Source organism: Parambassis ranga, chromosome 19 (genome assembly GCF_900634625.1).
Source record: "Parambassis ranga chromosome 19, fParRan2.1, whole genome shotgun sequence".
Taxonomy (NCBI): Eukaryota; Metazoa; Chordata; class Actinopteri; family Ambassidae; genus Parambassis; species Parambassis ranga.
Window position 1 is genome coordinate 1,154,515 of NC_041039.1, and position 27,942 is coordinate 1,182,456.

The 27,942-nt window shown below is 40.4% G+C and overlaps 1 protein-coding gene across 2 annotated transcripts in view; it reads left to right on the forward strand.

Annotated features, from left to right (window-relative positions):
- LOC114452210 (NT-3 growth factor receptor-like) overlaps nucleotides 1–27,942 on the forward strand; it is an 86,404-nt gene that overhangs the window by 11,841 nt on the left and 46,621 nt on the right. For both annotated transcript variants that reach the window (XM_028431398.1, XM_028431399.1), the window contains exons 2-7: nucleotides 6,769–6,843; nucleotides 7,006–7,077; nucleotides 12,712–12,783; nucleotides 25,705–25,859; nucleotides 26,487–26,629; nucleotides 27,542–27,686. In XM_028431398.1, coding sequence (XP_028287199.1) covers nucleotides 6,769–6,843; nucleotides 7,006–7,077; nucleotides 12,712–12,783; nucleotides 25,705–25,859; nucleotides 26,487–26,629; nucleotides 27,542–27,686 — 662 coding nt within the window. The remainder of the gene's footprint in view (nucleotides 1–6,768; nucleotides 6,844–7,005; nucleotides 7,078–12,711; nucleotides 12,784–25,704; nucleotides 25,860–26,486; nucleotides 26,630–27,541; nucleotides 27,687–27,942) is intronic.

Genomic DNA, 27,942 nt, shown 5'->3' on the forward strand with positions numbered 1-27,942 from the left:
GATTCTTATAGCACAATTTCTAAAACTATTAATAGTTATAGCAAAATCACTCACTGAGTTTGCAAAACTAAAAGCAAAAAAACTGCTTTACACTCAATTTGCACTTTTGTAACACACAATTTGCAATTGTATAAATATAATCCACTTGACAGCACTCTGTTTGCTGAACTGTAAACACAACTCACTGCTTTACACACAACTTCCAAATGATCAACACACTCCTAGTAAAACTACACACATTTATGGCTAGTATTTACACTATTTTGCCAACTGTCTGGCTACACTGTCACATGTGAGAACTGTTTTACATCATTAGTTCACTTTGCAATCAGCATGAGCTCTGTGAATAAGCCACAGGTAAGCTTCAGTGTGGAGAACAATGGAGGGAGAAGGAGACTGAGAAGAGTGAGAATTAGAGGAGGAACATGAGGAAGAGGAGGAGGTGAATTTAGAGGAAGAGGACGAGGAGGTGAAGAGGAAGGAGGAAGGGTAAGAAGAAATAGAATTAGTGATGTCATCGGAGCTACAATAGTGGATCATGTGATCAACCATGGAATGACCCTGAGGGAAGCTGGACGGGTTCAGCCTGAGCCGCTACACTGTAGCAAGCATCATGAGGACATATTGATGAGAATGGGTTAGTACAGTTCCCTCACACTAAGTTTTGTAGGTGTACCATACTCTAATGAGAAAAACAACAATACTGTACATGTAAAACTGAAACTGTTACTCCACAGAATTACTAGACATCCAGCATCTGGAAGGAGGCATGCGAGGATATGGACCAGGCATCATGTCAGGCCTGGATACAGCACATGTTCCCCGGTGCCTTGGACTAGAAGACATTGCATGTGATGTTGATGAAATTCTGTGGCCGGACCCAGAGAGACAAGACTGATCTTCTCTCTCTCTCTTTCAGTGAAATTGTATGTTTTCTTGTGATTGTTTTGATGTGCGTGAATAAACATTCATACTTGAAATTGGAATCCTTGTGTTTATAGAACTATTTATGACAAAAGTTTGACCTCAAATGGACATACCTTGTGCACAGAGAAAGCAAAAGCCAGATGTGTTTTCAGTTAATACCATCAGTGTGTAGTTGGCACATTGTGTGCTTAGTAATATGATGGTTTGTGTTAACTGTTTGATACCAAAATACCATTTTTACACAGGTTTGAAGAGTTAAGCAAGATGTATTAGCTTTTGCAAGAGATCTACAATGTTTTGCTGATTTGGTGTAAGGTTTTTTTATTTGTGTGTAAAGTTTTGTAGCCAATAGTTACAGAAATGTGCTCAAGCAATCAGAAAAAACTGTGAGCATTCAGAAAAAACTGTAATTGATTGCAGATAGATTTGTTCTTACCATGAAAACATTTATTTATTGATTTGTCATTGCCTGATTGGGTAACAGAATGACACTATTTTATTCATTTCTTTCCATTGATACAATGTATACTGCTTCCTCCCCTTTTGCTAAAGACAGTCACAGTCCCGTGGCATCTGTTCCTGCCCCTATAGCACTTTCACTGAACTACAGTTCACACTGAAAATTGTGGACAGAGTGCTTCTTTCAGCTTCGTATATACACATCCTGACCATGTATCTGTATATGAGGCAGTCAGAGTGAGACTGCCCTGGAAAGGAAAACTTTTGATCAGTAACTGACAGTCAGAGCCAAATTGAGTGACATTGAGTTTGGCAGCTCATGAGTCATTGGCTAAAGGCGGTGTCTGCCACACACATGAAAACTTTATTCTGCATTTAAGTGGAGGGGTGAGTGTTTACCCTTTCATGCGACATTAAAATAATCCAAGTGATGCTGATCTTTTGACCTTGAAGTTTCTTAGGTTTTTTTTTCCAAATCATGTTTACACTTTTATTTCAAGCATAAATTATTTACATGATAAAGTATGATGGAATTTCATGTGTGCATGTGTATGTTTGTGTGTGTCTGTGTGTGCATGTGTGGTGTGGGTGGGCGGGTGATAAGGTGCAGTCTAATCACAGAGAACAGAGAAGGCAATTTGTTCGGCCAGAGCCCCTGTTGTGTTGATAAGCTGGTCACACAAACCACTGTCTGCCACTGACCGTCCCTTTTTCTGTCTCTCTTTCGACTCTGTGTCTCTGTCCAGTTTTCTTTTTCTCCCACTTTTTGTCTTTTTCTCTCTCTGTGTCTCATTTGCTGTATTCCTCTCTCCTTTCCAGTCTCTCTGTCCCTGTCTGTATCTCATTCTGTGCATCTCCTCTGTCTCCCTGTCTGGCTCTTTCACCATCTTTGTTTGCAGTATGTTTGGTTCCAGGCTGCGACAGTCTGAAGCAGCCTTAAGCTTCCAGAAATTGTGCTATAAGAATCATTGTTAGTGTTTAAGCAAAGAAAGCAAGAAAAAACTGTAAATACTCAATATTAAATAATTAATATTGAGCAATAACTGTGTTTTAATCAAAACACACACACAGCACATTATATATTATAGTGTGTTTTTAACATCAGCGGCCATTTGCCATGGCTTCTATTTTCCACGACAGTGTTTAAAGGTGGTAGGTCAGGTGTTTGGCAGGCTTCTTCTCCCCCACTAATAAAGTGTGTCATTTCTTTGGTTAGTAGCAAATTCTGTCTTTTCAGGCTGGAAACCTCTTGTGCTCTGGCCTGTCAAGCTGATTTTACATTCTGGGATATTATGTGGGCTTAAAAATCCAAATAATCTAAGAAAAGTACAATTTGGCAGGAGGAGATGTGATAAGAGGGGAAGGAGCTGAGGATGGAAGTGATACCGGGCTACAGATGATGGTGGGGGAGGTGTGAAAGACATACACTATAACAGTGACAGTAAGCCAGCATGTGGTAAGCGACTCCTTAAATTAGATTAAATCACTGATTTATCTGTCCCAGAATTGTACCTCAGTGATGATAGTGTGATCACAGTTCCAAACACTCTAACAGCTACACAGAATGAGACAGGAGGCCTTTTTAACTAAAGACAGAAGGGGAGAAATATGGCCAGCTATTAGTCATTTCACCCATCTGACTGGTACTGCTTTATGGACCAATGGAATGAACTTGTGATAAAAAGCATTATATCTTGCTGCTGATCCTGATTGATCCTTTCTTTGTGTTATTCAATGAAGTCCAACAGTTTTGGCCTTTATTGATGAGTTCACTTTTCATGACAAATGTATGAGGATGAATTTTGTTTTGTAAGTCATTCATTTTAGGACTCAAAATTTTGCATAATTGAGAATCTGACAGCTTGAGAAAACACCACAAGCTCTCTGCTTCCCTCAATGCTTTCCTGCTAAGCTTAACTCCTGCTCCATCTCTTTGGCTGAAGTGGGATTGTTACGGAGTTTATATGTGGATTCAGAAGGTGCCACGTGGTAAGAGATAAGATAAGATAAGATAAAACTTGATTAATCCCGAAGGAAATTCTTGTGCCAGAGGTATTACATTACATTAAATGCAGTTAAGTACAGAGTATAAGAGTATAAGTGTCACTATAATCCAAATCAGAGTACAGTACGCAGTATGAGCACAATATATGATACATGGATACAAATATGGAGATGTAAGGTGCTAAGTAAACATAAATATAGACCAGTGGAGGGAATGACAGTGATGCCTGACATGATTATCTAGCTATTCTCCCTACAGAAAGGGGAGGAGTTATACAGTCTGATGGCCACTGGCAGGAAGGACCTCCTGTGGCGTTCTGTGCTGCTCCTTGGTAGTCTCAGTCTACCGCTGAATGTGCTTCTGTAGGACAGCAGTGTGTCATGCAGGGGGTGAGACGTGTTGTTACAAATACTGAGGAGTTTCCTCAGTATCCTCCTCTCCGTCACCTCCACCACAGACTCCAGCTCCACTCCCAGCACCGAGCCAGCCTTCCTAATGAGCTTGTTGAGTCTGTTGGTGTCAGCTGTCTTCATCCTGCTGCCCCAGCACACTACAGCGTAGAAGATGATGCTGGAGCCCACCAAGTAAAACATCTGCAGCATGGTCTGGCAGACGTTAAAGGACCTGAGTCTCCTTAGGAGATACAGGCGACTCTGTCCCTTCTTGTATATTGCCTCTGCATTTGTGGACCAGTCCAGTTTGCGGTCAATGTGGACACCCAGGTATTTGTAGCTGTCCACAATGTCCACGTTGGTACCTTTGATAATGACCGGGTCTGGGAGTGTCTGGTGCTTTCTGAAGTCCACCACTAGCTCTTTTGTCTTTGTGACATTCGGCTGCAGGTGGTTTTGTCCGCACCACTCCACGAAGCTGTCCACCACACTCATGTACTCCACCTCCCAACCTCTGCTGGTACAGCCCACAATGGCAGAGTCATCCGAGAACTTCTGCAGGTGGCAGGACTGTGAGCAGTGTCTGAAGTCCGATGTATAGAGTGTGAACAGGAATGGAGACAGTACCGTGCCCTGGGGTGCCCCTGTGCTGCTCACTATCGTTTCCGAGACGGTGTTCCTCAGCTTCACAAATTGTGGTTGACCTGTGAGATAGTTAGTGATCCAGGTGACCAGTGGGGTCTCTACCTGCATGTCCAGGAGCTTCCTCTTCAAAAGGGCAGGCTGCACGGTGTTAAACACACTGGAAAAATCAAAGAACATGATTCTAACAGTGTTACCTGCCTCCTCCAAGTAGGTGTGGGCTCTGTGCAGCAGGTAGATGATGGCGTCCTCCACTCCAATACGGGGCTGGTAAGCAAACTGCAGGTGGTCCAGCGATGGTTCAACAACAGCACACAGGTGTTTCAGGACCAGCCTCTCCAGAGACTTCATCACATGTGAAGTCAGAGTAACTGGCCTGTAGTCGCTGTGTGTGCTTGGATGTTTGGTCTTGGGCACAGGAGCAAGGCATGTTGTCTTCCACAGGGCAGGGACGGTCATCAGGCTCAGACTCAGGGAGAAGATGTGCTGGAAGACCCCACACAGCTGTGTGGCGCAGTCCTTGAGTACTCTGGGGCTGAGTCCATCCGGTCCTGCAGCTTTTCCCAGTCGTAGACGACTGAACTCCCTCCTCACATCTTCTGTGGTGATGGTAACTGTGGACACAGAAGAGCAGAGAGAAAGAGATCTGATGGGGGAGGGGGGCAAGGAGGCTGGGGGGTTGTTAATGGAAGGTGGGGTAAGGGGGGCAGGGTGATGTTAGTGATGTTAGTGATGGGAAGGTGGAACTGGTTAGTGTGGTTAGGGGGAGGGGGAGGAGGTACATTGTTATGGACAGGTGTCAATGGTGCATCATGGGAGGGGTGAGGGGGAGGGTGGTCAGGGAGTGGACTGTCAAACCTGTTGAAAAACAGGTTCAGCTAGTTGGCCTCCTGCAGATCTCCATCCATCAGCTGGTCAGAGATCCTATTGTGGCCGGTGATGGTTCTCATGCCACTCCATACCTCCCTCAAGTTGTTCCGGGCAAGTTATTCTGTGATACAGTCTGTGAGTGTGTCTACATCCTCACCGTGAGCGTCACAGAACACATCCCAGTCAGTCACCTCAAAACATCCCTGCAGAGTCACCAGAGCTTCCAGTGTCCACCTCTGTACAGTTTTGGTGGTCACCGGCTGCAGCTGTACTGCTGGTATATACTGGGGTTTGAGGTGTAGTCGTTTTTTGAAGACTTCAGTTCTGCTACTTGGGGGAGTGGCGAAAGGTGTTCAAAAAACAATCCTTGAGTCCAGTTGCCTCGATTTAAACTCTTGGAAATGACTATGACCTGGATGAATGAGAGCATCCACAGATTCACCATTAGTGCATGCATTCCTATGTTTTGGTGTCTGTGTCTGCTTATGGTATAAATCGTGTTATAATGCTGGCACATAAACAAGTAAATCAATTCCAAAAAGACAGATGGACAGACAGCACCTTTCACTGATCATTGCATACATAACTGTGTTGTCAACACACAGATAAGAGTACAGACACACAGATACACACCTGCTGGTGCCAGGATAGAGGGGGTAAACAGATGTTTCTTACCATCCACTGCTAGATCAAAAATGGGCCACTATCCTGTTTCTACTGCTGAGCTCCCCCAAGGTCATGCTGCAAAATTTCACAGCCAAAAACCTCCCTGAACTAAGGCCTGAGGCCGTATGCACAAACATTCTCTCTAAACACTGTAAGAGACCTCTTAAATTAGCCTAAACATTCTCTCTAAACACTGTAAGAGACCTCTTAAATTAGCCTACAACGAAGAAGGGAACAGCAAGAGGATTCTTAGTGTGGAACAGCCTGGAAGTTTTTATTTAATAAGGTCATTTTGTGTTTAGACTTGTAAAGTCACAGTTTTAGTGAGGAGCTATACTAAACTAAACCAAAAACTGTGAACAAAATTACATAAAAATAATTATTGTATGTATTTAATTATGTATTTATTTGTTGGACATATTTATTGAGACTGGCATGAGGATGTTTACATTCACAATTTCATTCTACATTCTACATTTCTTAAACCTTCTTTCTTAAACAACCCCACATCAATATAAAGACCAACATTGAAACATGAAACAAATAAAAACTAAACATCAAAATAATCTAACCCAATCTGTAAAGCTAATTAAAAACAAAAAATGACTTTTCCTACGGACACTCTCTTCCGGTTTCAGTGGAAGTGCTACCTATGGTATCAGTAGTATATAAGTGGCACTGACCGTGCATCATGTATGTGTCGTTTTGTTGTTGTGTGACAGGCATTTTTCACATTACAATTCATACATCACACATTGAAACAAACCGTATCAGTGAAAATAACGAGATGTTTGTCCTTCCCTGCAGACACATTGAAAACTGGACAGGTCTGCAGACACTGAGGGATGTTGATATGGAGCTGTACACGGGCTTACAGAGGCTGTGAGTACAAGACATACCTTTGTGTTAGTGTGATATTGGTAATGAAAGTTCGAACATTTGGTGGAATTCTCCCCTTTATGGCAGAGGTGAGCTGCCTATACTTTAAAATGGTACAGCTGCAAGTGATTTTAAAGTTTTGTTGTGTGTGTATGTGTGTTTTAGAACTATCACAAGGAGTAACCTGCATACAATCCAGGCCCGTGTTTTCTCCAAGAACCCCCAACTACGTTACATGTAAGTAAACCCACTATAACATAAACATGATAAAATGAGAAATCTCTTATCTTATCTCTTATTACATATAATAAGGGCAAAAATATTATTATTATTATTAAATAAAAATACTAATAGTATTTCATTATGATTTGTTATAATGTTGCTGAGTATCTATCTATAGCTGCTGATCATCCAAAATGATAAAACAAAGCCCTTTCATTTTTTTTAACCAAAATAATAATAAAACAAATTATAAGTGAAAACATCCATCTTTGTGACACTTTAGTACCCAGCGCAGAGCTCATGGTGCACAGGTGGTGGAGAGACACAGACAGAGTTAATGGCTTTACACTGTAAAATGTGTCCTAGGCCTTGTACAAGTAGAGTCTCAAAGGAATGTGGTCAGTCTAGTTTTTGGTTTTTCCTCTTACGTCCACAACCAACTGCTTTGTGTTACCAGTGATGAAGATTACTCATCATTGTGTACTCTTGATATTATATGCACAAGGCCCTCTATCTCCTACAATGACTCCTAATTGTGGGATATCAGTCCCATCACAGAGATGTTATCTGCAGCGTTCACATTATATGCCCCAATATTTAGCTATGCAGTCATATTTTATATTGACTAGCATGTAGAGCAGGGGGCTCAGAACACAGCAGTCAGTGGAGGCCGGTGTGAAGGAAGATGTGGGAGGATGAGATGCCATGGGTTTTGACACTCTGTGGTTGGTGTGTGAAAAGGTCCAGGACCTAGCTGCACATAGACAGTGTTAGTCCAAGCAGCAGTTAGTTAACTAAAATCTGCAGGATGATCGTACCGAAGGAGCTGAAGTCCAAGGAGAGCAGCCTGACACAAGATACCCTGCTGTTCAGGTGGACGATAACAGAGTGGATGACAGATGACACTGTGTCTGACACAGACCGGTTCTTCTTGTAGCTATACTTATAGGGGTCCATGGCAATTGTGCATCAGGATGCCACTGTATAATAGTCATTTATGCTTTTTGCTGCTGCATTTTTGGGTACAGGAATGGTAGTGAGAGAGTGACATGTTAAAAATGTCTGATGAGGCATGGAAACAGCGCAGCACTAAACAAAGTTTTTTTTCTGCTCTGTGTGCATAGCAACTGTCTCTAAGGAGAACACAGTGGTCAGTTATGGCTACAGCCAGCTCTACATGGGGGTGACCATCCTAGTGCTGCTGAGACTTCCTGAACAGCAGGAAGTGGGCAGATGGTGTTTGTTTCTCTCTGTGTATATCTACATTTGTGTGTGTTTGTTAATGTGTGTGTGAGGATTTTTTGTGTGTTGCTAGGAAACTACTCACATTGTCAATGCTTTGATTCAGTGCTTGTGTAGTGTCATTACATGTGAGTATAAATAATGTATTGCCACTCTATTACAACTTGCATCAACCATTCATTTGAATGTTACTATGAAATTGATCCCTGAGTAGGTGTTTTTGCTTTAGAGCCTGAATTAAAGCAGCTAGCAGTGTGCTAGTATTATGCGAAAGTAGGTGCTCCGAGTAACAAATCCACAAAGAATCATCACCTGACTACCTCACTCTGCCCTTGTACTGAGCTTTATAGTACACTTTGGTTATTCCTGTGTCACTGCTTTCATAGTTTCATCCTCAGTGTTCAGACAAAATCTCTGCACACAACCTGCTCAGCTACAAAGATATATTTTTTTAACATTTTATTTTGTCTTTATTTAATCAGGCAGTTCCATTGAGATTAAAAATAGACCAACACAGTACACAGCAGACAAGAAATTATTTAACACAATTGCAGGGGTTGTGAAAAACATTATGTAAGAAGGAATTAAAATTCTCAAGAGGAACAGCTTTTCATTTTAAGGACAAATTGTTTCTTCTGTCAACCGAAAGGTGCATAGTGCTTTAAGACGGTGTTGGCTATACAGTGTGTACTAGGCAGATGTCAAGAGCTAAATATGGACTGGAATGAGGTCCATAATTACTAGAGATAGTATGGGAGTACTGATGAAGTGCTGATAAGGCAGCATGACATGATAAATTAGTGCATCTCCATAGTCCACTACAGAGAGAAAAGATGATGGCATAATAGTTTTACAGACACACCTCTGACCTCATAGAGGTCTACCAAGTTCCCAGATATTCGTAAGATTCTGCAAAAGTAATATAGGAGCCAAATTAAAAGATAATCACAATCAGTGGTAGAGATGAAGAGGCCTATGTATTTGTTTTAGGATTATGCTATAATGTAATTGCTATGTTGTAATTGGAAAAAGCTACTTGTAAAGCATCAAAGACATTAACAAAGGGCTGTGAGACACCTGTATCTTTTTCCAATTGGCAGGACTGAGAACATGCCCTGAAAAGGGGGTGAGGGTCTTCTATGATGGAAGTGTCTTTGCAAATGTAGTGCTTCCAATAGCATGATTGATATACAGTATATAATAATACATGCTCTCTTTTGCTCTATTTATTTATTTAGAAAAAAAATATTTTAAAATTAAAAACTATATATTTTTTGCATAGCAGTTGACCAATGGACAAATAATGGCATTAATAACAAACAAGCACATAACAACACATTAATAACAAGATAAAAAGTGTCAATAATACAAATTCTAACACCTACAGATATCTACCAAGTATAGCTACATCCTGAAATATAAGAAAGGAAGTCTCCAAAACTGTGTTCGCCTGCTCAGCTGTAACTATCATCGACATAGTTATCTGCTTTTTTGTGTAGCCGTAGACATCAGCTCTAGGCCAGATTTATTGTTCTGGCAGGTCAACCAATCAAGAACATATGTTGCCTTTGGAGTCAGTGACAGTCGACCTATTTTGATGTTCATGTGTGAGGCTCAGTTCAAAAGCAGAACACAAGACACTGAGTCCAAAGCACCAACACAGACAGCCAAAGGATGCAATCTGACCTCCAAAGTAGAATCAATAAATATTCTAATATCATGACATATTTATGTATATAAAGTAGTAATCCAGGTAATCAAACTAACACACACTAAAAGTCTGCAACTACAAAAATATGCCATAAAAACACGGGGACCCAGCATTACTACATTTTTTTATTGGTAGTTTTTTTTTTATAATGTATATAGGATTTTATCTTTTTTTATCTTATCTTATTTTTTGCTGTATCTGTGCTGTTGCAATTTCCCCATTGTGAGACAAATGGTCAAATGGACAAAAAGGTTTTCTTAATCTTCACCTTAATTATAAACCATAATACTGATAACCCACAACATAAATACTGATAAGCCCTGGGAACCCAGAGAACACAGAGTGATTTGCGGCTGCATACATGCACAACTTTGCTGCCCTTAGTGTTGTGGCATCTTTCTATCAGAATAACCAAAAACTGGTATGTCACTAGCAATTTGAGCTGCAGAACCACATGGGCTTGGATCATTTCTGATACTGACCACTGCAGACAGAAAACACCCTCTAAAGTTCCGGCTTTGGAGATGCTGTGATCCTATCTAGCCATCACAATTTAAGATGCCTGAAGTGAAAACTCACTTGCACTGACAGGTGTAATGATATTCCAAAAATATTATCAAGGACAGTTACCACCCTGGCTCTGATCTGTTTGCCTTGCTACCCTCTGGGAGGCGCTATGGTGCATCAAGACAAAGACTAACAGATCCAAAAGCTGTAACCACCCTGAACTCTTACACACACTGATTTTAATGTGCAATACTACATATCCAGATGGACAATACACAACATGTGCAATATATTTATAATTCACAACACAATATTTTTCTTTCTTCCATACTTGAAATTCTGCATACACACCATATTTATATTCTCAGGACTGTGCACTGTAACCTTGGTTGGTAGCATTTTTTTTTCTTAATATCTTTTTTATATCTCTTTTTAATAACTTTTATATTGCTTGTTTTTTGCACTGAAACTGGATGACGCTTTAATCTCATTGTACTTGTGTATAGTGACAATAAACAGCATTCTATTCTATTGTATTCCACAATATTTAATACTCCCACAAACGGCGGTTTTTATTTGCTGTGGTTTTACTGGGGGATGTATCCACATTTGGAGTTGGATTAAATATACGTAGTACATGTGTGGAACTGTTACAACCACAGAGAGAGAGAGATAGAGTCAAAATAAACTGCAACATGGATTTTCTCTAGAGACTTCTGCTTCCTCCCAAAGTCTACAGATGTGAGTGTGAGTTAGTCTGTGATGTCCAGGTGTGCCCTACCTTGCCAAATGACAATTGACAGAGTCTTATGGCATTGTGTGATGTCTAAAGTGGTTGCAGTGAATACATGAATTGTACACAAGTACCAAATCCAAGTTCTTCCAGAGAATACAACATTAGTCAACCATCACTCCACTGTGACAGACAAGGAAGTCAGGCCGCATATTTATTTTATAATCAGAGAAAGTGGAGTCTGGGTGATTTAATCAAATTACCGAGATACAGTAAGTGTGGAAGATAAAGTGTATCAGCTAACTAATAACACTTTTGTGCCACTTATGGAACAGAAATACACACAGTGACAACCCTTAACAGGTCATAATAGAATGATAAGGTGATTGGATTCTAGAGGTAGTCTCAGCTTTCCATCCACAGGAACACTTGCTTGGGTTTCTGTTGCCATGGAGACATACACCTGCACTTATATTGTGTGGTACTGTGACCCAGAGGGCTTATGTGGGAAATGAGAGATTGTTCACAGTTCAAACACTGCTTTTGTAGCAGCTTTTGTGTACTTGTGTGTGTGTCAGACTTGCTGTGTATAATTATGTGAATATGTGTTCTACTTCTTTCTTGTGGCTCAGTGTTGTTTTTGTAATTCTATCTATTGCTCATTTTTCTATAAATTTGTTGCCATTGTGTTTATAAATTCAATTCAATTAAATGCAATTTTAGAGGAGGAAAAGAGGAGGTAGACAGGACAGAGAGGATGAAAAAGAGAGGGGAACATACATACAATAAACCTCATACATGACAAAGAACAAACATGACAGGTTGTTATAATAGAAATGCTGAGAATCTATACATTGTATTTATATGTATTTTAGCTGATATGTTGTTCAAGTTAATTATACTTGCACTACATAGATGAACGACATAGGCAGATGTTGACAGTAGACACTGGGTTTGTCAGAGGGCTGGATGCCATTCAGCATGTTGATCTGGAGGGAGAGAGACCTGCAGAAAGATACACAGAGAGAGAGAGAGAGAGAAAACTATGAAGAAGACTGGACACATGGTTAGTACCATGAAATAATTCATCATAGGTCAGCGTGATGAGGGGACAGGAGAAGAAGAGGAGAGGAGGTGTAGGAATAGAGATGGTGGTGGTGATGGTGGTCCCCCAGCAGCGTAGGCCTATAGCAGCTTAGCTATAATAAAGATTATAGACTTAGAGTTTAAAGACTAAGAGTTATTATTCTATTCTACCTGTGGTTGTATGTCAAGAAGTGACTGTATCTATACCTATCAGCCCTACACACTTTGTTTGAGGCTACCTGTATGCTTTACTAAACAGAAAGGTTTTGAGTCTGGTCTTTAAGGTGAAAAGGGATTAAAAAAGAGATAAAATAGAGTGATGTTTTCTCATTTATCAAATCTTACACCATGTTGTCATTCTCTCCCACAGAAACCTTTCCAAGAACCGCATGTTGACAACACTGTCATGGCAGAGCTTTGAACAGCTGCAGCTTATAGAACTGTAAGTCAAATCTTTTTCATTTTATTTTATTAAAAATGCATATAAACCTTACAGCCATATTGTGAATAGATTTCAATTTTAACAATTGTGACTTGGTTTTGCTAAGGTGAGCTCAGTGCAGTACTTGAATTGAGTAAGTGAGTAGTGTATGCCAGACTTTTTGCTTTCAGAGCAGAGTAGATGAGGATTTGAATCTAGAGATATATCCTAAAACAAGACGCAATGGATCTCACACATATTTGACTTGGTCATCATGTTCTACTCTGCATTGCTGGATACTGAAGAATCTTGTTTTAGATTACCAGGCTATCAAGAGCAGTGAGGACAGAAGGCGACTCTGACATGTCCCACGGAGAGTGAACAGACAGTGAAAGACATGGAGTATGTGCACACCTTAAGGAGGTTTACATGTCTCCAATGATCACATGTTTTAGTGTGAATACCACCCGTCCCTACTAAAGACCTGGCATCTAAAAATATGGCTGAAATGTAGCAACACTAATATAGCACCTCTTAAGATACATAGATGCTTGATGTTCCATTCTTGTCTTTTTTGTCCTTTTTAGTAAGTTTTGGCCTTTTTTAAAAAAAAAAATAGGCCTGTAGATTTAGTAGGTAGTTTCAGTATGCAGATGGTAAAATAGAGGTATCATTTGTGTGCCATGTAGAGAAATGTTGCAGAGAAATGTGCCTCAGCTGCAGTGTCTGCAGCTTTCTTCTTCTCTTGCAGTTTTAGCAGTATCTGTCCTCATACACCCCCACTGTATTAGCATTATGTCACAGTCATTATAATGGAAATACTGACTGTAATGCTTCGAAGATATTTTGGTAGACACTGGTTGCAGAAACCTTGAGCAGGTCCCGACTCACAAGGGAAAACCTTCCTGCTGATAGTCGCCAGGTGAAGGAGGAGAAGAAGAGGTAGACAGGACAGAGAGGATGAAAGAGAGAGAGAGAGATACATGCAATAAACATCATACATTACAGAAGACAAACATGGCAGGTTGTTAGTGCTAATTGTATTTATATGTATTTTAGCTTATATATTTTTTAAGTTAATTATACTCGTACTACATGGAAAACAACAGTTTTAGTACTAGTAATACATGGAAAAAGAGGAGAGGAGGTGGGGGAATAGAGTTGGTGGTGTTGTTGAGGAGTTGGGGCATCTGCTTGGTGGATCATGTTTGTGTCCCCCAGCAGTGTAGGCCTATAGCAGCATATGATAAAGATTAAAGAATAAGAGTTAGTATTCTATTCTATTCTGATATTCCATATCACAACACGTAGTACCCTGGAGTCTCTATGGGTGTGTTTGTGATGCTTTCTGGCTATTCATTTCTGGCTATAAGCCATTTATTAGCTATTTATTATTAATTATTTATTAGCATCTATTAGCTATTAGCCTTTATTAGTCCCATTGTGGGACTAATAAAGGTTTTGTTAATGTAACAGGTACCGTAGCAACGGCACCGGGCTGCCAGATAAACTCCTGAAATTCAGGAAAGAAATGAGGCAGGGCAACAGCGTGTCAGTTCACAGTGGTTCTCTGCAGTAATTTATTTTGACATTTCCTTCAGAAAATACTTATAACAACTCTTATTGTTCAGACTCATTATGTCCAATGTATGTGCAATATTGAATGTCCTTTCAACATGAATCAATCATAAATCAACATCAATAAATTTCAGTCCATCTCAAAATAAATACATTTCCAAAAATGTCTTTTCTTACTCTTTATACTCAAAATATATGGACTATTGTAATATTAAGCTATTCAAAATGTTTTTACAAACTTCTATTAACAGTATAAACTGTCTTTCAATGAGCATAACTCATTCACTGTAATCACCATACTGCAAAGACCGATCAAACGAAGGTTAACAATTCTTTACTTAACTCTATCTTCATTCATATTGAAGATTGATTGATTCATATTCAATCCTAAACATTTTATTCATAACTCATTTGGCAACACAACTCATAACCAAGTGGGAGTAAACTTATACGGAGCTTACTTGCACATTCCACCGTGTCTGTACGCACTCGCGTGTGAGTCTCTGCACGTGGAGGGATATGTGTGTGCCAAGCTAACAAAGTATCTCAGGCTCAACCTGCTAGTCACGGAGCACAACAACTAATTAAACCCATATTTCTAGAGAGCTATTTGGCCAACATAACTCACTCAAATCTTAAACACATTTTCACATCGTTTTATCCTTATTTTGTGTCATTTTACACATCACTAACCTGAAATTCAGGAAAGAAATGATGAGGCAGGGCAACAGCGTGTCAGTTTACAGTGCGTTCTCTGCAGTAATGAGGAAAATCCACCTGTAGTGCAGAGAAACCCAGCACTCGACGCTGCCCCCTGCTGTTCTGGAGTGGTTATTACATACCCATTTTAAAAGAAAACCCTTACAAAACACACATTTTATGTTTCTCAAGTATATACCTATTCCAAAAACAAACAAAAATGTGACACTTTTGTGGCTGTCACATTAATCTTAATCTTAATCTTAATCTATGCTGTGCCAGGTGCAGTTGATTGCTTCCACACCATTCGATTTGTGAGGTCCCACTAGACATCCCAGAAGCCCCCTCACTCTGCTCCGATAAAGTCTACTCAAATTGCATCAATCTGCACCAAACAGTAGCCAAAAAGTCTGAACCAGAACAGCAGAGAGGTGTGTGTTTTGTCAGACAGACAATCTTGCTTACAAATCCATTCACACTTTACTCACATACTAATAGCAACTTGCTGTCTAACAACAGAATCTACAGTTATATATCTGCACAGAGAGTGGGAGAAAAAGGGGGCTGATGTTAAGAGTTGGCAGAACAATTCTTCTACAGGTTTTTGCATATTTTAAACTTGTGTCATGGCTTGAGTCCAGCAGATACACTGTATCTATGTAAATCATTTTTGCATGAAGTCTGTGGTCCAGAGAAGCAGCATTTAGAAGAGCTCTGTGGACACAGTGGATGAACAGCTTAGACCGTGCTTTACAACACTGTACCTCTGAAGGTAGCTGTCGGGTTGGTCCGCTGCACTGAAGCATTTACTCTGCAGTAACCCCTTTTTTATTGAAAGTAGAGAAGTTCAGAAGAGACAGAAGAGAGTGTTTTTTGCACTGGGACTCTCTGGAAGTGATAATCAAGCATGGCTATTACTCACCAGCATACATCTAACCAGTGTACTTCACCCAAACATTACACCTGTCTAGGTGAAGCCCTGTCAGTCCATCTTAATTAAAATCTAATATATTTTGGGTCTTAACACGATGTTGTTAGCCCCCAGGTGAAGTTTATCTCATGACATGCAGCAAATGCAATCTTTGCTTCAACATAAAGCTAATTAACTCACTCATCTACCTGACGAGGGAGTGTGATGTAAATGAGTTATTTCACTTTGTAGCACTGTAGATAACCTCTCTCTCAATAATGCAGAGATAACCTCTTTTTATCACTAAGAGTGTGGGCGCAGATAGACGCACTAGAAGAGTGTAGAAAAGGCATTAACTTCTTATCAAATATTTTGGTGCTTTTGCTCAGTGTGGTTTGATAAAGATGGTGTACTTTAATTGGTGTGACCCGTTAACACATGCAGCTCATAACAGATGGCTCTTTGTGGCTCACAGCAGGCTGCTCAAGGTAGAGACCTGCACAAGTATTTTCAATCCCACTTCTGCACGCTCCCAAAGGCTCTCTGACTGCTCTTGACTCGATCCCGAAGCCTATTCCAACCTGCGGGTCCCAGCTGCATTTGAGTTGGACATTTGTGTTCATATATGCAGTTATGCTGGTCAAAAGCCTGGAGAATGTCCAGACTGCACTGCATGTTTGAAAGGGGCTCATGTGTGACATATGGTTGCATTAGAAAAGGTCAAGTCAAGAATTGTGCAAGTCAAAGACTTTATCGTCAGATCTGCTATATGTGCTGGACATACACAGAATTGAAATTGCGTTACTCTCAACTCCACAACATATAACATATAACTAACAACTTAAGAATAAACATATAACTGTAAAGTGTAAAAAAAACGTACCTACGATGAGGCACACACAAAAATGAAGGCACAACGCAGTGTGAGTGCAAAAATATTAATAGTGCAAGATATAGATGTAAACAGTCCAGGGAAATGTAATGTAATTAAGGACTTGTATGAGACTGGTATGAGCTGTCTAAGGTGCAAGAAAGTTCACGGGGTAAAGTGGCTGGTGCACAGAGTTCTTTTTTGTTTTTTTTTTGTTTTTTTGTTTTGGGGTGGGGGGGGGGCACTAGGTGGACATCTGTACAGGAGCTTAAGACAACAAACTTTAATGATAACATACTCTGATATCTATACTGGTAAGGGCCCTTGTTGTCATTTACAACTTTATTATTATATATTCTGAAGTGTGCACTAATGCAAACTTTAAAATACTAAATGGCAAAAAAAGAAAAAAGAAGAAACATCTGTGTGTTTCTGCCATGTGTATTTTTTTGATGTCAGAAACTAAATTTGAACTTGAATTTGAATTCTTCAAAATTCATACAATGACATAGTGTCTAAGTGCATTAAGTCATTGTCAAAGGTAGGGTAGGAGATTTTGACATTCTGATGCACTTTTTTAAATTAGTGTAACTTCTCTTTACAATCCGATAGCAACCAATTAGTTCGGCAGTTTCGCTTTAAAACGAACAATATGAATCATCTGTGGAAGCTATAAAACGCTAAAAACATCAGCCAATCCTCCGAGGCACCCCTGCGTGTTGTATTGGCTGATTGTCACTCTCTTCCTGCTCTGCGCGCACCAGAGAGGTACGTGAACTCGATGCGCGTGAACGCCAAGTTAAACACCAGATCGGCGCATGATGGCGGATGGCAGAGACGCTACCAGCGAGTGGGAAAAGAAACACTGTTTTTGGAAACGCCACCACCAGAAAACGGCTTGATGCAGAAAGATGTGAGACAAGAGTGGTTATCGACATGACTTTGCAGCGCTGGCTACGACTGAGAGAGCAGAAGCAGCTACAGAGTGCTGCTGTGGTGGGCACGGTTCTTCCGTACAGGTAGGCAGCTTTCACCAGGCTACGTTTGCTAAACTGATGCTAACATCATGCTAACAGGCTCTGATCGGCAGATCTCTTCGTTTCAAAGCAGGTTTTATTCCATTTACTGGCTTTTCTGAGCTTCTCTCTGATGATCAGACATACTTGATTTGGATACAAAGACTTTGTTCTTGTCGATGGTCATTATCATGGTCACGTCAGGGCTGCTAATCATGCTAAGTTGTCTCTGTGTTGTTGCAGCTGCGTCCTCAGCTCTGCTGAGGGAGAGCAGAGCAGCATCTTCTGTCATAGGCCTGCTGTTGTTATCATTGTTCAGTTTACTGCTGCACTCTTTATGTCTTGCTGTAATTACTGTACATTGTGTAATTGTGATATTCTCTCCACAGCTCTGTGATCTTATGACCAGACGCTGCACCAGACCAGTCTTCACCTGCCTGAGGACAGCACATGATAATAATGATCACTGATTTTGGTCTATTGTATATGTGTAATGTATTTTATTTAAATCCAAATACAGTAAACTGTTGCCAACATATCTGGTTTTCATTATTTGTGCAGCTTTAACTAACAAAGATTGAATATTTTCTGTAATAGACAACAGTTTTTCAGTGAACAGATATTTATTCTCATGTATGATCAACAAAAAACGAACAGAAGCACCAAACATGTTAGAACCTGAAGAACAACAGGCCTCCCTGCTATACAAGCCTGTGTGTGTCAGCATGAGGATGCACCAGTCACCACGTTGTCCACGGCATCATCTGAGCCTGCAGCTCCCTTAAAAGCAACAGCTGGCTGCACCTGCTGCAGGAGGACCATGGTGAGGAGGTCAGATGTCACACTAGGTTCAGACGGAGCTCCAGCAGCTGATGGGTCTGCTCCAGGCTCAGGATTTGAATTCTGAATTTATATATTGTCAATAAACAGAGTTTTACTGTCCTTGAACAGGTCTTGCATATCATTGGTGTTCAGACTAAAGTAGAGCAGGCAGGTGTCTGGTGATGTGAGGTAGCTGAATATCTGTAGGGAGCAGACTGCTCTGTAAACAACATAAACACTCATTATTATAAAAATAGTATTACGCACTGTTTTCATACACTAACATTTTCGCTTGGCAGATCTAGCTTGCAATAACTGCCACATTTGTTTTTTTTATTTGTTATGATGATGTTACATGTTTTTTACCTGTGAATGAGATCCGGCTGATGCAGGTCGCGGTGCTCGACCACAGTCGTCTTCAGTGAACACATACTGCGCGTCCCTGTGATTAGGAGGTGTGGCTGCAGGGTGGGCTCAGAGACAAGGAGGTGGGAGTGTATTTTCAAATTCTGACTGTTACTCACTGAGTGTTCATCTTCTACCCTACCTTTAATTCAATTCAATTTTATTTAATATAGCGCATTTTACAATTAGAATTGTCTCAAAGCTCTTCACAAAGACCCAGAGCCTGAACCCCCTTAAGAGCAACAGTGGCAAGAAAAACTCCCTTTTAACAGGAAGATACCTTGAACAGGAGGGGAACCTTCCTGCTGACAGTCAGCCGAGTAGAGGAGGAGAAGAAGAGGAGAGACAGGACAGAGAGGATGAAAGAGAGAGAGGAACAAACATGCAGCAAACATCATACATTACAGAGAACAAACATGACAGGTTGTTTTAATTGTAATCCTGAAAACTATGTATTTGTATTTTAGCTGATATGTTGTTCAAGTTAATTATACTAATACTACATGAAAAATGACATAGGCAGGCGTTGACAGTAGACACTGGGTTTGTCAGAGGGCCGGATGCCGTTCAGCATGTTGATCTTGTTGATCGGGACGGAGAGAGAGAGACCTGCAGAAAGATACAGAGAGAAAGAGAGAGAGAGAGAGATGGAGAAAGAGACACAAAACTACACAGTGATGTAAAATACTGGATCATGAATTTGGGGCAGCCTGATGAGAGGAGAGAAGAGTACATTGATTGATTAATATGCCTGTTTAAAAGTAATTATGATGAAAGAGCAAACAAGTAGGGCATGTAAAAAACCCACATGTACTCTAGCTTGCTCTGTACTTGATATGAATGTCTAAATGTGTAAATATAAAGCATTGTAGTTATACTCTCAGTTACACACATTTTCCCTGTTGTGCTATAAAGGTTCATTGTGTGCTCTGCTGGTGATCTCACGTTTCTCCCAGTTTTGGGTCCTAAGTCACGTATGAGCACCCCCAAGTCACCTTGGAGGACGAGGTTGTAATTTCATGGTCCTATCAGAGTACAACATGATGGCCTGCTCAATTAACACTGTAAAGGTGACTACAGGAGAGAGCGTCACTTCACATACATATTATCCTGCCCTGTATTATACTGTGGTGAGAACAGGTTATCATTTGCCACTAAAAAGGAAAGCAAAGCTTATTAATACCTAGTTACACTGTGTTAAAATGCTATGCTAGCTACTAACAGATTGCTGTAGAGTCTGAGACAAAATGCCTGCAATACCTATTTGTAATTGAAATATATTTGGACAGACCCTTTTTGAATTGTAGGCAGGAGGCACTGTAATACATGTAGGAGCAGTAATGTATAATTGCATTACTTCCTGTTTCTGCTTTGTCCTGCTTGGTGTTGTGGATTTACTTTAATCGACATACTTTGTGTTGTCTTTTACTGTGGAAGGTTTTAACAAAGAAGTACACAAGCACTTTAGTAAAAGTTTTTTAACTGCGTGATCCTCTAGGTTCTAGCCTTTGCTGATCTGAGCTCTATCGCTGTTGCTCAGCTCTGCTTAGCTTAGCGTTACAATGGCTTTTTCTGCTCGCTCTGCCTCTTCCTCTCCTGCCTTTTGCAAGGTGTGTGAAATGTTTAGTTACTCTTCTCCTCCTTTAGTCCTCCTTTAGTGAGAGTAAGAGGTGTACAAAGTGTAGCTTATTAGCCTTGGAGGCTAGGCTCCATACTCTAGTCTAGATAGAATAGAATAGAAATACGTTATTCATCCCAAGCTGGGAAATTTCAGCAGCAATGCACTCAGCATACTAACATATACCTTTAACAGTAAAAATAAACAGTATAGACCTTATTTACAGAACACAGAAATTGTCTATGTGTTGTCTGTCCACTACAGGGAGGAGAGTTGAAGGACCTAGTGACTGATTCTGTCATACAAAATATACAATGGAGCCATATATCAAGAGTTAGACATACATTTATTCATACATAATGACACCTTCATTGTATTTTTCAACAAACCAATCAGGAAGAAATTCACTTTGTTGATGACAGTCTTTGTCTAGACTGGGGAAATGTTGACTAGTTACAGTTGTTAAAGTGACTTATCGTAGGGTATCAGGACATCTTCCTTTGAGCAATGTATTCTTCCCTCTCTAGAGGACACTGACTTTCTCACCTTGTGTCATTTTTAATCCAGCTATTGCTGTGCTGGCGTGAAATTGTAAAATGAAGTCATGTCACTTTAAAACAACACCTTAAACATGCTAATAAGAGCTACACATACGTGTGATGCTGAAGTTCAATTTTAGAGCAGCACTTGACACTTCACTGCTCCTACAACCTACAAGTTCAAAGTGTGAAGGTGCTTTAGGTGCTATCAGACAAGATAGAACAGCCGTTTTGTCTAAATCATCTCTCCTGCAAAACTGATTTCTAGTAGATATGGAAGCTTTGGTTCATTATTTGTGTCTGTCACAGGGTTATTGATTTGATTAATGCACTTTTTGATTTCAATGTTAGCAATTTTCTTGGGGCTTCCATAATATAAACCGGACTGGTCAGACAACACAAGTGTCCAGACAAAACAAGCACAAGTCCCCTCCATCTGCTGAGGGAACTGATGTCACATAAGAACTGTGGTTGACAATGTGGGTGCATCAGGTGGTATTTATGCTGTGGTCTGCTGTAGTGTTGGAATCACAGAAAGGGGGACAGGAAGAAACTGGTCCTCAGTGGACTCAACATCATCAAAGGATGATGTTGGTCAAATTCCACTCACCCTCTGATTGAGACAGTGGGGACCTTGGATAGTTCCCTTAGATCCGAAATGTTCCACCTGCAGTGCAAAAGAGAACATTGTTTTACAGGAATGCTAAAATGACCACATATATCCTCAGAAGATGTCAGGGTTTACCAGAAAATGTGGACTCAGATGCAAGACAAGATTCAGTTCAAAAAGGATAAAACAAAGTTTAATACAAAAACATTGGGTAGACAGGGAGACAGTCCTACCAGAATCAAAAACCAGGTAGTTAAGTCACACTGGCAAAAGTACCAAAAGCATTTAGGCTAAGGCTAACAATCCAGGGAATCAAGCATGGTCAAACACTCGAAAACTAGAGCTGGAACTAGGACTGGGACGCTCAGAAAAATGCACAAGACAATTTGACGAGGAGTGAGGGGAGACACACACATTTAGGAGGGGAAGTCAATCATAGGTGACAGAGGTGAAACACATTAGGTAATCAGTGGGAGGAGAAAGCACACGAGGAAAGGTAGACAAGACACCTGAAGACCTCCATAAATATTGTAGTGGTACTTGAAAGTTTGTGGTATCAGAAGCAGGTCAGAATCACTGTACGCAAAACAGATCTACCAATGTCTGATCTTCACAGCATGTGTTTGTGGGACTGTTCCATGGAATTAACCAAGGAGATTTCTGAAGGATCTCAGGAAAAGATGTTGCACATCAGGATGGAAAAGCATCTCTAAAGAATTGCACAGATCATAGAGGAAATTCAAGATATTTGTCAAGTCACTTAACAACACAACACAAGCCCACATTCAACACTGTCAGCAAGGTTCTGAGTCGTAGGTTTTGATACTAGAACAGCAGTGTCTGAAACATAAATGGATAAAATAGTCTAAATAGTCTGATAGGTCTACATGTTTTTTTTTATTGACAAAGAAATTTAGGTGAGAATTTCAAGCAAAAACGGCATTTAAGTCTTTCTTCTAGTTTTTGGAGAAACCATTTGATGTCATCATTGAATTGCTTAGCCAGTCAGATGGAGTTTCTCAACCAGCAGTCACCAAAGACCCAGAGGGAGTTCCACTTCATCAGCAGAATAGGAAGTATTTGTGAAATGAGAAAGTTGGTTATGCAGCAACATGACTGTAAATATGTATTATATCCAATGGTCAGTGACGGTTTTGGGCACGAGCAGACCGGGCAGTCGCCCGGGGCGGCATCACACAGGGGGCGGCACGAGCAGTTCGAAAAAAAATAATCTGCACGGCGGTTGTCTACGTATTTTATCTTTCACTGTCTGGAGAATTGGCAAATTAGCGCCCCCTGCAGCTGCAGGCGCCCCTGCTTGCTGAGAAGCTGCCGTACAGAAGCTGTGTGAGAAGAGGAGGGGGCGCGGGGGACAGCTCACCTCTGGGTCTCCAAACGGAACGACAGGGAGTGAAGGAGAGAGGTCTCACTCTGTCCTGATAGCGTGCGTCACTGCATGTTTGTGTATAGTGTGAATAGCTTGAATGATCCGAAGGAGTGAGAGGTCTTACCGTTAAGATCATTAAACAACCCGGAAGTTTTGGGGCCAAACCGGACAGACAGCAGAGCTGCAGGCAGAGAGACAGAGGACTGTAGTCTGATGCTGGACTGAGAGTTTGATGCTGGACTGAGAGTCTGATGCTGGACTGAGAGTCTGATGCTGGACTGAGAGTCTGATGCTGCGCGCTGTGTTTTATAACGTCCCTCTATCATGCGCTGCTCTGGCTCGTCGGTTAGCTAACAAGTTAGCTACTGTCTGCTAACAGAAGTCCGTCCATCAATGACAGGCTGATTACCGATAAACTAAAGTAAGAATACTGCTACTGTCAGCTGGTTTATGAGTTAAATACAGGGTAAAAAGTGGGAATGATTATTTTTCATCCATATTTATCATCCATTCAGCCTCTTATCAATTAATGCCCACAGCCTGGACCATCACAGGTTTCACAATGACTAGTTGCCCAAAGTCTTACACATTACAACCTTTTATGCTGCTTATTAAAATCTGAAACAACTATCATTGCTAACAAAGAATTATGTATAAAAGTCCTGTTTTAGTACTTATTAGTACTGAATAAGCAAGGACATATATTTGATTCAGTACAATTGTAGTGCTGTAGTTTACATGCCTTCTATTAGTTTATTTTTTAAAAAAAAATATAGACAATGGGGAATTTATTTTTTATACCATTTATCATCATATTATCCATTTTGCAACCTGTCATGTTTGTTTTCTGTAATGTTTGTACATGTTTGTTCCTCTCTCTCTCCTTCATCCTCCCTGTCCTGTCTCCCTCTTCTTCTCCTCCTCTCCCCGGCCGACTGGCAGCAGGAAGGTTCTTTCGACCTGTTTTTTTTTTTTTTTTTTGGGGGGGGGGGGTCTCACCCGGGGGAGTAATTCAATGTAGAACAGCCACTGCCAATGGTGGTGAATGTTTCACACCAGCACAAGCAACAGCATGCTGAGTGCATTCATGAAAACACATTCTCATGAATAGATGCCACATTTGGTTATTGTTTATGCTGGATCGCCTGACCAGAGCATAATGATGTATAAGGCCTGATGTCATCTGATCACAGGGATGATAGTCTAAAAGTAAAAGTAGGTTGGTGTCCTCACCAGGAAAACCTACTATAAGGCTGATATTTTTAGTTCATGGAAATTGCCACTAAGCCTATATCTATGTGTGTTGTTGGGAAAAGAACACCATTGTGAGTGAATATATATCGGGGACATAAGGAAAGATTTTTCCTTTTTGAATGTGTTTAATGTGTGTAACCCGTAACATGATCTTACCAGATGTTTTTAATGCCTAACCTGAACTAGTTATTTTTATTGTCTAACCCCAACATGAGTAAAAACAAAGTAGAAGAGATGTATGCAGTGTTCAGCACTAACTAAAACAACGCAGTGGTGTTTAGGGGACAGCATGTTGATATTCCCAGCTGTAAGTCATAGTTATTGGGCCATATGTCCAGAGCTGATCCAAAATGCTGCTGCTAGAGTTCTGAGTAATACCAGGAATGGACCACATTACACCGGTCCTCAAATCACTGCACTGGCTTCCTGTGAGTCAAAGGATACATTTCAAAACTTTACTCTTGTTTTACAAAGCACTGAATGGTCTTGGACCAAAATACATCATGGAGTTATTGCTTTGCTATGAAGCATCCAGACCCTTAAGAACATCAGGGACAGGCCTACTGTGAAACCCAGGGTCAGGACCAAACAGAGTGAAGCAGGATTCAGTTATTCATCCCCTCACCTGTGGAACAACCTTCCTGAATACATGAGGTCTGCTCAAACAGTCACTTTATTTAAGGCCTGAAAACACTTCTATTTACTACATCGTTTTCTTAAATTCTTATATATTAATCTTAGCTATTTATTGACTGCTGTCTTAAGTGCATTTATCTCATTTTTTGTAATTTTAATTTGTGTCCATCTTAATTTAAAATGTTTTAAAATGTTGCTTTTTATTCTGCGATTTTAATGTCCTCTGTAAAGCACTTTAAATTGCCTTGTGTATGAATGGTGCTATATAAATAAACCTTGTATTGTGTATTGTAGTCAATGTCAAGTAGGCTTTTTTCAGCTTTCTGCTGACTGATGTGCATGTTGTATTTCATGTGGTTACTAGGCTGAAACAGAATAAAATCATGATTCACACAAGTGTTACATAATCACCAATCTGTTATTTTCTGTGGATTCCAAAACCTACTGGTGAGCATCTCAGTGTTGGAATCCTTCAGGGCTTGCTGTAAGCTAGAGCTGTAACGTTGTACCTTTGTACCTTCAAATGATTTAAGTTTGAAGTTGAATATATCTGAAATAATGACACTACTAATATTGTCATTGCTCTTTTTTTCACAGACATTTAGAGGACGTGATGTTTTCCTGCGGCTGTGAGATTCGCTGGCTACAGCTATGGCAACAAAGAGGGGAGGCAGGGTTAAGCAGCCAACAGTTATACTGTATCGATGGCTACACGACCATACCCCTGCAGGACATGAACATCAGCAGTTGTGGTAGGTGATGAAAAGCTTGACTGGAGTTGGACCTTACCCCCAGCACTGTAGAGAGTCAATAAATAGACCCAGACTGCATTCTGCACACTGGCACATTTCAAATAACCAGATTTTTCAGACTGTGCTGGAAACAGTACAGGCCTGGCAGGGTTTAGCCAAGTCCCCATAACCTCAAAGCAGAAAGCAAGGACATCAACACCATTTAAGTTCCAGCACCAGCTCCTCTTGCTTTTAATGTTTTCGATAGGTGCTGCCCCAAACACACCGCTGAGCTGAATTGCTATCCCATGGCATATTGCAGCTCACATCCTAGCTTCAAACCCCTGGACCCCCAGAGAGTAAGATGTTGAAATGTAAATGCAGATCCTGCTCCAAGCATTTACGTCAACCAGCCCACAGCCTTATGTCCTTTTGTTTATTAGGGGTCTAACCTTAACCTTGGATGAAGACTAAAAGTGACTGTGCTTTTACCTTTCTCTTAACTTAATTCCTTTGCTATTATAGTTTTTTAATGAAGACCTAAATCATTTCAAGTAACTAGTAACTAGTGTCATTTTGTAGTCTGAAAGTTAGGCAGCAAGACACACAACAAAGCCCTGGAACTTGTTTATTGTCTTTCTTTTCTAGACCTGCCGGACATCAGTGTCAGCCACAGCAATCTTACAGTTGTTGAAGGTGATCAAGTAACAGCAGTCTGTAATGGCTCTGGGTCCCCATTACCTGATGTGGACTGGCCTGTTAACGGCCTGCACTCCATCAATGCACAGGAGGTAGGGAGGGCACACAGGCACACACACTACTTGTGAGTGTTAGAAACTGCATAAGGGAACAGTTATTATTGTAAATTGTGTTTAATGTCATTGAGTGTGCTTTTTAGGACAAACTGTAAATTTAGTTAATCCTGTTTTTAATGCATAAGCCTTGTCTTTTCATTAGGTAATATTTCAAATGATTTTCTGACTCTGAAGTATTGTCTTTTCAAAACACATATACACTGATTTACCTCACTCACCTCACCTTCATCATGTCATCTTTTTTTCACAATCCACCATAAAATCCTCTTATTGAAGAGGGTATTATATCATATTGATAATGGCAAATAGTGTCAGTGTGTGAAAAGGTAAAAATATTCATTTTGATAAACATTTACACATGATTACACACATGATATATCTTAATTGCTAATACATTAGATTACTACCAGAGTGTGATGTATTAGAATGCTTAAGAGTTTTCGAAAGTCAGTTGCTTGCTCAGTTGGAGTGTGAGTCTGGGGAGCAAAGTGCTGTTGCCCTTCTTAGTTCATTCTCAGGTATTCCTCAATAGCTACCTGTCATGTCCTGCGTCTCTACCAGATCAGTCTTTGAAAACATAACATGGGTCTTAGAAAGTTCTTTCTTGGGCACGATGGAGTATCCAAAGTGAAGTGAAGTGAAGAGCCGGTTAGCACGTTTACTAAAAACCTAACAGTAACATGATGGTCAGTTCAGCTCGGTAAATTACTACTACATGCTGAGCACAAAGATAACACAATGACTCACAAAATAAACACTGCACTGAATACATTTAACAGATGTACATATACAGACCCTGAGTTGACTGCTTCCTTTTAATGAATACTATCTCACATGTTCAGTCCGTATTGGTTAATGGTTGCTTATTTTATCCTACTGTCCCTCCAGGCGAGAGTCTACGACAACAACACTATTCACTCCATCAAAATAACTTTGGTCAATGTGAGCAGAGATGACAACAACTTCCTGCTGACTTGCACTGCTACCAACATAGTGGGCATGACCAACGCTTCTGTTCAGCTAACTGTTCACTGTAAGTAGACATGCTCCTAAATAAAGCTGTGCTCTCACTTTGTGTTGACTTACGTTTTGTTATTGGAGACTTGGGACTTTGTTTAACATTGTCTAAGCCTGCATAACCTTTTCCTAACCGTAAAGAAGAAATAAAAGACTCGCTATTAGTAAAAGTGAGATTATCAATCTAATCAATAACAATGTTCAACACTGTCAGTGAAGCAAGGTTAAAAATGCACTGCTGTATGTAATGATTTGCTTTGTTGTTTCCTAGT